At 43.7% G+C, this 11,112-nt stretch overlaps 2 protein-coding genes across 2 annotated transcripts; both read right to left on the bottom strand.

Annotated features, from left to right (window-relative positions):
• Positions 1-1,756: 1,756 nt before the first annotated feature.
• On the bottom strand, positions 1,757-2,484 carry LOC109476021 (dentin sialophosphoprotein-like). Its single transcript, XM_019776832.1, has one exon. It carries the CDS (start codon positions 2,455-2,457, stop codon positions 1,789-1,791), a length of 669 nt encoding a protein of 222 aa, XP_019632391.1. The 5' UTR covers positions 2,458-2,484; the 3' UTR covers positions 1,757-1,788.
• Positions 2,485-2,818: 334 nt separating this feature from the next.
• Positions 2,819-8,738, bottom strand: LOC109476143. The gene is made up of 4 exons (XM_019777039.1): positions 8,586-8,738; positions 5,496-7,829; positions 5,192-5,359; positions 2,819-5,068 (listed from the first exon to the last, which is right to left on the bottom strand). The coding sequence occupies exons 2-4, from the start codon at positions 7,820-7,822 to the stop codon at positions 3,055-3,057; spliced, it is 4,509 nt and encodes a 1,502-aa protein (XP_019632598.1). The 5' UTR covers positions 7,823-7,829; positions 8,586-8,738; the 3' UTR covers positions 2,819-3,054.
• Between the last annotated feature and the right edge of the window lie 2,374 nt (positions 8,739-11,112).

Here is an 11,112-nt window from a genome sequence, read left to right as displayed (position 1 = left end):
TCGCAGGCACGCGGCGCGGCGGCAGCTGGCTACATTACACCGATCGACTTGTTACACCTAACCCTTGAGCATCTATATCTAACTCTAGACTATGTTTAAAGCTAGCTAGTGACAATGCCCCTATAGCTACTGTATTTGGTTCCACTCTGCAATATCTAGGAAAGAATGAATTCTTGAATACCTCAATCCTTGGTTGATAACTCTGGTATTTGAAGGCATGGCTATTTCTTGTTCTCTTCTGGGCTGGGGCCCCCTTGCACAGTCTCTTAAAAAGAAATGTTGATTTGCTGCAGTTTACCCACATCTCGCAAGGATACCTACATTTATTTTTAAAGTGTTACTACTAATATAAAAGATGGACATGGCAAGATTAACCAAAGATGAGCGTCTTACGTGATTATTGGTCAATTTTTTTCAAAAATTGCCTGAAATCTTCCCAAATATCTAATTGCTGCACTTTTTACAAAAACCGCTAGGGCACGTTCTAACGGGTTTTCGTCTAATTATTAAGGAACGGTTTGGGATACGGTCGAAGTTACTGTGTTTAAAGTCACATAGTATCGTAGGCTATCCAGGTTCAATATATGGTGTACCTGTGTTGATTTTTACGTGATCTATGTGGCTCTGAAATGTTGTAGGTATCGACGACCTTGGCCCTACATGTTCGCCTCACTAGACAAGACACTTGGACGCTCTATATTTTCACAAAGGATGAATGAGAGAAAATCTATTAACAACACAGCCAGATCAGTATATCAGCCAGGTATTGTGTAAGTTTTGTCCGGATATACAAAATCCTTATCAATTTATGAAGGAAAGCGCACTGTGTGGGATGCGGGCCTGGGATCGTCTATGAGAAACAAAATGTTGGGACGACGCCAGTAGTAATATGACGGTCGGAGAGGTCTCATAATCCGGGCGGCTCCGGGCGGCTCCGTTGGCGCCGCCCTTATTAGCATAATAGTGTTTATAGATGCATATATGCATAGGTATATGTATACATGTATATTTATTGCTATATCTATGATTATATATATATTTATGTATATATATATTTATGTATATGTATAATATATATATATATATATTCATAACTATATTTATATTTATGTCTGTGTATGATTATTATGTATGCGTGTGTCTCAATATATCTATCTATATTATGTTTATATTTCTATCTATCTATCTATCCATCTATCTATCTATCTATCTATCTATCTATCTATCTATATCTATATATCTATTTATCTATCTATATCTATCAATCTCTCTCTCTATATATATAATATACGTGATGCTCCGGAGTACAATATTACTCCGGAGTAAGTATTACTCAGTGTTGGAGTAAAATATTTACTCCGGAGTAAGTATTACTCAGTGTTGGAGTAAAATGTTTACTCCGGAGTAAGTATTACTCAGTGTTGGAGTAAAATGTTTACTCCGGAGTAAGTATTACTCCGTTTTGGAGTATAATGTTTACTCCGGAGTAAGTGTATTGGTAGCAAGTAAGTATATTTGCCATGGTGGTCCGTCAAAGGTATCATGTGCAGATATGCCGTATGTGCATATACGTAACCTTCGGAGTAAATGATTACACCGGAGTAAGAGTGTTGTTAGTCACGTACGTGTGCGTATCATTCGTGCATACACCGACACAACGACGCAAAGACAGTCATAGTTTTGCCACACTTTATTTCTCAATTGTCGCCGTGCTGTATTGAGAAACAAACGCAAAAGGCAGCGTTCGGACGTTCGTGTACGTTGTATAGGCAGGAGGACGATGTTGCATTATTTCAGGACGAGGTAGCCATATTTTTTCATCAGTGTCTGTTCTGGGACCCAGTTCTTGCTGTATTCGATGTTATAACCGTAACGAGGCAAGGCGGCAAACTCTACAAGATAAATCTTTTTGCCAGCGCGTTTTGTCTCTTTGATCACGCGTTGAGGGACATCGCCTGGTTCTTGAGTGAGTCGAATGGTCCAGTCTCGAAAGAGCGTCCACTCTTCTTCCTCGTCACCGCTGTCGTAGCCGTACTCTTCATTGTCATCGGGTGAAGCCGGGTCGGAAGATACGTCCGAGCTTGCGTCACTCTCTGAATCACTCTGATCGCTGTCGGTTTCTGTCGTTGAATCTGCCTCCTCAGAGTCCACAACAGACTCATCTTCGTCTGAGACGGTCACTTCATCTTCCGACATGACTGAGGCCTCATCTTCGTCATCGGTGTCTTCTTCATCTTCCTTGTCGGGCGATGAATCAAGTGCGTCCGTCTCATGGTCATGAGACATGTCGGAGTCGTCGTCAAAAACATCCCGCTTTCGGCAAGATCCCGTCTCGGGGTCTACGACGACTTCCTCCGAGGTCACAGCTGACTCGTCTCGGTGTTTGGTTTCTTGATGACGATCAAGGTTGAACTTACGAGCAAACTCTTTGTCACATACCTCGCAGACGAAAGACATGCTTCCTCTCTCATCCGTGTACAACTGAGAAATGAGGCGATGTGCACGCGCTCACGAAGATATACCACGTATGCAAATTATGACTCACGATATCAACATCTTTGATTATTGATATATTTGATGGCATGTGTTGTGTATGCAAAGTGAGAGACTCTCGGTCCATATCTGTTCATACATGGCCATATCGATTGTCAATGTGCTTGTATACAAATGCCATACGAATGTTTCGGGTTGTGGTTATCTTACGAAAGTGTGCATCTTTTTTTTTCTTTTTTTTTTCATCGTCTTTCTGCGTACCTAAACCTAAACTGTTCATGCACGCAACTGCTTCACGCTACTGTGAAGGAAAAGAAACGACAAACATCGTGTGACATCATGTTGAGATTTTATTTCATAACGAACGAAATATGTACATTGGCAAATAGACATCTTGCAACATGTTGCAAATGAATATGTATCCACAGTTCAGTGTCCGCAGATCATCAAGAAACAACTGCCTGGTTGTAGCTTTATGTACGACATATCATTTACTTGCATATGTAGACATGACAGCAATGCACAGACATATAGATACGTATTGAATTACACATGAATACACTAGATATCTAAGGGCAGGGTTGTGACACCGTCATCCTGAACTTGACGTTTTGGATAAAAGTAGGAAAACGCGTCCCGTGTCTGTGTATAAGTCAACATTTGATTGTTCCTGACACGGAAACCCCGGTTCACGCCCTGACCGCTTTTCTGAGTCTCCAAGACTTGCAGGTACTTTTGGAGAGTGATGTCATTCTGTCTTTTGCTTACCCCCTTACAACTGAATTTGTCTTGGGTTTTGTCGTCCCCACCAAAGCAATAATAAGTTTTAGAACACAACCCCACAATCGCATCCCCGGACCATTCTTCCTTGAACAGACCGGGGGTGCGTTTGTCGTAAGCCGCGTGTTCGGGGTTGTCAGTGCGGGGGAACCAGAGGTGTTTCTCGTTTTCATACCTCGCCCTCATGTGGGGTTTGATGACGTCCTCCAGCCTGTCCGCAGAGATGGCAATGTAGGCCGAGTCTGTGTCCATCTCGCAATATTGGAAATCAGAGATGTCCACAAACTCGAGCATAAAGTCAAAATAAAACTGCAGCATACGCAATTTCGCATACTGGTAGACGAAGAACCCAATTTGAAGTGGCAAGTCGAATTTGATCTTGCGCTTGCCCGTTTCGATTTCGTAGAAACCATCGACTACCTCGGAAATCTTCTTGAAACAGGGAGCATTGATCTTTTGAGTTGCGCCGACGGCACTGTCGCAGTAACAAACGTCAGATTGTTTCTCTTTGTTCGTGACCGTCTTGCCATAAGCGCTGTTGCCAATGAGTTTCATCGTTTCGGCGATGATTTTCTTCTTGTCGTCTTTATCGCCGTCACGACGAGCATCACTGACTTTTTGGCCAAAAGGTTCAAAACACTTCCTGGGGATGTACTCAAGTACCTGATAGACATGGGTCACCTCCAAACCGTGATTCAGATACCATTTCAGCAAAGGTGTCGCAAGTAGAATCTTTTGACCAAACATACTGCCGATCAGCGATCGCCTAGGTTTTGACATGATGCCATGTGTCTCGGCGTACTGTTTCATGGAGGGTCCGATGTCGTCGATGTTAATATCACAGTTCTTAAAGATTGGAGGCATCTCTGAAAAATGTGCCCTGAGATGTGCAGGGACTTGGATGTCGCACTCGACTACACCGAACAATTCATCTTCACGGACAGCCTGGAGGATTTCCGTTTCGGACATTTTGTACCTGTTTTCGGTAGGAGTCTTTCGTTTGGTCAAAAAGGCAGAGACCTCCTTTGTCCTCTTTAGGTCTTGCCATTGACACTCCCACATTTCAATCACATTGTACCCTTCCCCCCGCAAATATTCGGTCATTTCTTTTGTAACTTCGCGTATGTTGGGCATAGACTCCTGTCGTACTGGGTTGAAATCAAGACCCTCAGTCAGACAGCAGTCGTGACCGTGCCAGAAACACCCGTGGAACTGGAAAATTTCCGCGGTAGCGGAGCAGAAGCCGTCCACGGGTACTTGGCGATGACCGATACGTTTTTCGGTACTGTTGAATTTGTTACGGATGACGATGTCACGGCTGTGGGCTACCCAGTCTAACCATTCTGTAGCCATACGGCCACGAGAAGGAGCGGAATAATCCTTCACGAACTCGGTCTCTGCCTTCCGCCGAATGTAATACCCCGTCGGCATATTTTGCATTAACGACCATAGGTACAAGGCGTTGGCATCGAAACCAATCACCTTCTGACATAGCTTCGGTTGTCTACCACTATGTTCCATTACTTTTTGACGGATAAACGTCTCACCCTTCTGGTGATATCTGTGGAAGATGATGCTCGGCCCTCCTACAATGTTTTCTTTGAACAACTTGTACACATCTTCCTTGTCTACTAGTGTAAAATATGTGTCAGACTCTAAGTTCATAAATAGATACTTGAGTGTCAGGCCGGGGACGCTGATGCCGTCCTTCAGCATGTCTATCCCCAGGTCTCTGTAGAAGTCGACCATCTTCTGGATCGCCTCCAGCATGGGGACGACGTCTTTGTTATTGTACCTACAAGAATTGAGAGGAAACAACAGTCATTATTCTGTGTACGAACGTCCATGCATATGGATCCTTAAATAAGGAGCAAACCTCATGTAAGACCACAATAAGACACACACAATGTACACCTACCATATCAGAAAGTCCTTCATGGTCTTCATGCCGCGTTCTTCCCATACCTTCTGACAGGAGACGTAGTCCTCTGGAGAAATGTGTGTCCCGTCTAACTTGCTGTAGAAGGCGTCGGCAGGTGGAAGGCTTGTCTGCTCCAACTTATTCAGGTCGTCCATCCATTCGTACCTGTAAGGAAAAAAAAAGCAACACGAGTTAACAACACATAGTGTTATTGAAGTCAATGTGATACACACGCATAAAGAAACAACGCACAAACAACATGAAGAATATATAGCATTTTCAATACTAATAATGAACTTACGGAAAGAAACCTTTCGTCTCCCGGCACTCGTACGCCTTGAGAAGGTGGGAGTAGGAGAACCCGGGCGCCACATAGTTGATCAGATCCAGGAACTTGAGATGATCCGTCTCGATGGACATGAAGTTGTTGTCCTTCTTGATGGGCCGCAGGTTCTCCTGTTGTGTGTGCAGGAGGGGGAGGAATACTTTCTTCATGGCGTTCACATCGTACTTCCCAGAGTTGAAACCGATGACGGGTAACTGACGCAGGTGGTGGTGCAGCCGACCGAGCAACTTCCCGATCCAAGCTGTCCCTTCTTGCTGTTTTTCTTCACCCTTCCCATCTTCGTCTTCTTCTGTCGTCGTGGAATCATAGTCGTTTTCTCGTGACGTTACGGAGGATCCGTCTTCTTCTTCTTCTGACAACTCACAGTCACCTTCTTCGTCTCCTCCTTTCGATATAACGACGTCTTGTTTGTCCGGTTGAGACGTCGTGAAGCCATCATCATCATCCGGGTACAACGAGTTTATCTGTTCAAAAACGTCGGCAAAATGTTCTGTCAAATCTTCGTAGGCCGCCTCACTCATCTCCTGTAGATACTCCAACATCTTGTCAGCAACAGCGGCCGGATCACCCTCGGAGACGAAGCATTTAGGCGTCATGAACCCTGGTACGTTGGAGCAGACACTGACGCTCATCAGTTCGTGTACGGCCACCCACGTCATCTTGTCCGTGTTTTGATCAGACAGCGGTTTAAAGTAGCACTCGATGTCGTACGTCGCACGGTAAGGGTAATATCGATCCTCTGGATCCACGTGGATGCCGACGTCGTCCAGCTGTTCAAAGACGGTTTGCCTGCCGTTGTACGCCCCGCCAGGGTAGTCGTGCTGTATTGCCCCGATGCAATTTGCCTGGTGAGTTTTCAAGTGGTAAGCGCGCTTGAATTTCCTCCCGCACGAGGGACAGCCATATGACTTGGCATACTTTTTAAAGTCCTTAATGTAGCTGAAGTGGTCCTCGTAAAGGTTCAGGTACATGGTGTTCTTGTAGCGAGTGAGGGGTCGCCTGACTAGTTCGGCAAACGGTGCGTCGTCTCCCTCGTCTTCCTGATCACTGATTCGAAGCGAGTAGACGTAGATGTCGACTTGAAACAGTTTCTCTATGTCAGCCAGGTCTTCTAGGGACACCCCGTAGAAGTCTTTCTCGGTCAGGTCCGCTGCCTCCAGGTATTGCCTGAAGAGGTCTTTGGTCGCCGTCTCCAGTGATTTTGGATCCTTGCCGTAGTGTGATGCAAGACAGCGGAAGAAGCACAGGTTGTCGTCAAACGGTCCGTGCATTCCGCTTTGAAGGGCGACGATGGCTTTGTTGTGGACGATGTACGCGGGGAGGGTCTTGGGTGCGCCGATGGGATGATTTCCCAGTTTGCTGATATAAAACTCTACATGGGGAATGGTGTGCACGATCCATTTAGAGTCGGGACGCTGCTGTCGGCAATACTCGAGGATGTCCTTGTTGGCTATTTGGTCTAGGAATCTTTGCAGGTCTTCCTCGGTATCGACTATCACCGGTTTCTCCAGGAAGGTGTGGTTGTTCTCGCAGGGGTAGTAATAACGCAGTTCACCTTCGTTATTACGCAGGACGAACCCGTACGACAGGTTGATTTTGAACGACGTCTTTTGGTCCCGGAAGATAGCCCACACCTTGTCTGTCAGGTCGTCCACGTTGACAGAGTTTATTCTAAAATTATACATATCATGGACCGATTTCCTCTCAAAGTGTGTACGGATGTTTGACCATTTCTTCTTGTACAACTGTTCCAAGGCTGGGTCTTCGTCCTCTAAAGCCAAGTCCTCTGGTTTGTCCAACGGGTCTTCCTGCACGGGAAACAGGTCGTTTGGTGACAGGGGCTGCACTTTTCTGGACCGTTTCGGTGAACTTTTGTCGGCGTTAGCCGAAGGTTTCCTCTTGTGACCTCGGGAGGTGGACGGTACGTCTTCAGGGTGTGTCTCTTCCCTATGACGCTGCAGTTCTCCTACCGTGTTGAAGGGTGTGTTACACAAACGACAGTGGAACGTTAGTCTCGTCGGCTGTTTGTCATGTGTTCGTTTGTGTTCTCGCAACTTGTCCGCCCTAGGAAACTTTTTCCCGCAGAAATCGCATTCATGCTGGGGTGCGGCAGATGTGTGCTTCTGCTGTTGGTGTCGTTTTAAGTCGTGGAGCCGGATAAAGTTTTGATCACAAGTCTCGCAGCGGTGCGTGGGTGACGCGGCATGTGCCGCTTTCTTGTGACGGTTAAAAGACTGTCTATGTTTGAACTCTTTTCCACACTGGCCGCATTGGAACGCCATGGTTATACTGAAACATAGAATAAATGATCTTTCACTTGAACTTGGGACGTGACTATTCGTATGGTGCATTTTTTTCTTGCATACTACAAAATAGCAGGTAGAATGATAAATCGGCGGTACAAGAGTATTGACAGGGCACCCAAACCCAAACAACTCCCTGCATACGGACACCCTCCGGAATAAATTCCTATACATATGTATACGGTAACCATGGAGCGCGCAATGTCAGTACACAATAGGCCTACAGACTCTGCAAGACACCCGACAAAACCAATGTACAAATACCATGTTACCAAAGGACGGCATCTACGTATGAAATATGTATATAACAGTGTGGTTTCTTCTGTTTTCATCTTTAATCCACGAAACCATCTAACCAGCAACTCGTTGCGAACCGGCTTCTACATTATTTTGCTTTGGTCGAACATTAACAAAGGGGTTCGGTTCAAAAGGACAAATACTGCATAACACTTTTCTCTCATGGAGCGACTAACGCCCAGTATAAGGCGCGATGGTCAACACTCGGTCTCCCAACTTTGTGTTGACGAAGATATGTTTGACAAGTAGACGAGAAAATACTGTTAGTCCGCATACCAAACTTCTCCCTTCCGTAAGTCAGACATATGTGCAATTATAAAACTCCAGGTCTTTTAGTCAGTACAAAAACGATAAAACATTCCAAAGATTATCTACCACCCTACAAACGTTATCGCCCGGTCTCCAAAGACATTGATGGGGAAAAGACAGACGATGAAAGACTCACCAGTTTGACGACTATCCGACTTGCTGAAGTGTTGGTCACTGGACAGAGAGGTGGCGATCCTTGCAGTCCCGCAGCTACCAACGAACTGAATTCTCGTCTTCGCTGTTCGTCCTTTATAGGGCTCTAGGACACTGGTGGCAAGTCTGGACAGGTTCTGATACAAACAATTGATGACGTCGCTTTTCCCTCGATCAATGAACATATTCCCCCCACCCGCGTACAGTGCTGAGATTCTGTATCTTCATATGATGTCGTATGATGACGATTGTTGGCAAGGGGTTTAACCTTGTGTGTTGCCCGCATGGAATATAGTCTTGAAATCTTCTCAAAAGCATCAAACTAAAAGTCGGAAATCCTCCATCTCCTAACTAGAAGTCGGAGTATTAGAGGTCGCTGGTGTTTGGTCCGGGCAAGAAGGTTTCAGGCCGGGTCGCCTTTGTTGTTAAAGACCTCATGAATAATTCTCTTGTGGAGAGGAACAAATATCGGTCAGCACAAGGCAAACATCTCCGCTATCAAACAAGGAGGGTGCGCGATCTTAGTGGCACAAGAAGATCTTACCGACACAAATGCGTAGAAAGCGATGAGATATACATTTGATAAACATGCCTGGTACTGTACCTGTTCAGAGTTTTAAAAAAAAAAGTTCTACAAACATGACAACCCTATTCCCGCAAATGCACGACATAGAAAAAAAAATATATATATTCACACTGTCAGTGTCGTCCTACCACCGACAGTACAACTTTTCCTAAAGGTAACAGCGATACCTATAGCTGTAAGACGAGACGTACGCTGGCTTGTAAGTTTCTCGGTATACTCTTGAACCACAAGAGATCAATAAAGTGTGACGAAACTATAACTGTCTTTTGCGTCATTGTGTCGGTGTATACATGCACGCATGATACGCACACACATACGTAACTTACGTACACTTACTCCGGAGTAATCATACATTTACTCCGAAGTTCATGTATATGCACATACGATATAATATATATACATACACGATTCAGACAACGTTGACAAATATACTTACTCGCTACAAATACACATACTCCGGAGTAAAAAAAAGACTACTCCAAAACGGAGTAATAGTTACTCCGGAGTAAACATTTTACTCCAACACTGAGTAATACTTACTCCGGAGTAAATATTTTACTCCAACACTGAGTAATACTTACTCCGGAGTAATATTGTACTCCGGAGCATCACGTATATTATATATATATAGAGAGAGATTGATAGATATAGATAGATAAATAGATATATAGATATAGATAGATAGATAGATAGATAGATAGATGGATAGATAGATAGATAGATAGATAGATAGAAATATAAACATAATATAGATAGATATATTGAGACACACGCATACATAATAATCATACACAGACATAAATATAAATATAGTTATGAATATATATATATATATTATACATATACATAAATATATATATACATAAATATATATATAATCATAGATATAGCAATAAATATACATGTATACATATACCTATGCATATATGCATCTATAAACACTATTATGCTAATAAGGGCGGCGCCAACGGAGCCGCCCGGAGCCGCCCGGATTATGAGACCTCTCCGACCGTCATATTACTACTGACGCCTTCTTGCAAAAACGTCTAGCTGAGTTGAAGTTCGCAAAGAATTAAACGCATTTCTTTCAAATTTGAGTGACTAATTTTTCAATGCTCTCCTAGTCCATATACCCAAATTTCCATGCCGATATCATAATTCATTTTCGAGGTACTAGTAACTATCATCAAAGCTTCTCCAGATTAACTTCGCTAGCAAATTAATCTTAATTGAAGATATATAGTGAGTACCTTGTATCTTTATAAGAGATAGACAAAGAGCAGCACTACGGTTAGAGCACTACATCAGCCTGGTATTGTGAGAGTTTTGTCCCGATATACAAGATCCTTCTCGTTTTATGAATGAAAGCGCACTTCTGTGAGATGCGCAGTCCTAGAATCGTCCATAAAACGTAAGGTTGGGACGTCACCTCCTTGCCATAAGGGAGACAACGTCTCGGAGGTTATAGCTCGCTAAGAATTTAACGGATTTCTTTCAAATTTGAGTGACGGATTTTTCAACCCTTCATATAGCCGATACACAAATGTCCATTTCGAAATCATAATTCATTGTTGAGTAACTATCATTTAACCTTCTGGAGGTTAAATCGTACTTCTCTAAACAACTTCACATGCGAAATTAAGACCGCGAATACCTTGTATCTTCATAAGGGACAAAAGAAAAGCCGATCTATTAACTGCACAACTAGATCAGTATATGAGCCTGGTATTGTTCAAATTTGTATAAACGTATACGACGTGAGATATTCGTTTAAGAAAGAAAAACATACTTTTATGCAGTGCAAATTTACTTCATCGTCAAAAGTCGATTTTTTGTAGTTGAGTTGAATCAACCCTATCCTGCCCCATACCGATAGTCACGGAGCAATAATTCGATGTCGCTTTGCCATACAAACGCCTTGAAA

This window comes from Branchiostoma belcheri, unplaced genomic scaffold (genome assembly GCF_001625305.1).
Source record: "Branchiostoma belcheri isolate BF01 breed outbred unplaced genomic scaffold, Haploidv18h27 scaffold36, whole genome shotgun sequence".
NCBI lineage: Eukaryota > Metazoa > Chordata > Leptocardii > Amphioxiformes > Branchiostomatidae > Branchiostoma > Branchiostoma belcheri.
This window is presented reverse-complemented; position numbering and strand designations above follow the sequence as displayed.

What these genes read in the sequence shown, in the direction of transcription:
- LOC109476021 (XM_019776832.1), bottom strand. Translation starts at nt 2,457, where the DNA reads ATGTCTTTCGTCTGCGAGGTATGTGACAAAGAGTTTGCTCGTAAGTTC.
- LOC109476143 (XM_019777039.1), bottom strand. Translation starts at nt 7,822, where the DNA reads ATGGCGTTCCAATGCGGCCAGTGTGGAAAAGAGTTCAAACATAGACAG. An exon ending in GAGACGAAAGGTTTCTTTCC is followed by an intron (nt 5,360 to 5,495) that starts GTAAGTTCATTA and finishes TTTTCCTTACAG; the next exon opens with GTACGAATGGATGGACGACC. An exon ending in ATGAAGGACTTTCTGATATG is followed by an intron (nt 5,069 to 5,191) that starts GTAGGTGTACAT and finishes CAATTCTTGTAG; the next exon opens with GTACAATAACAAAGACGTCG.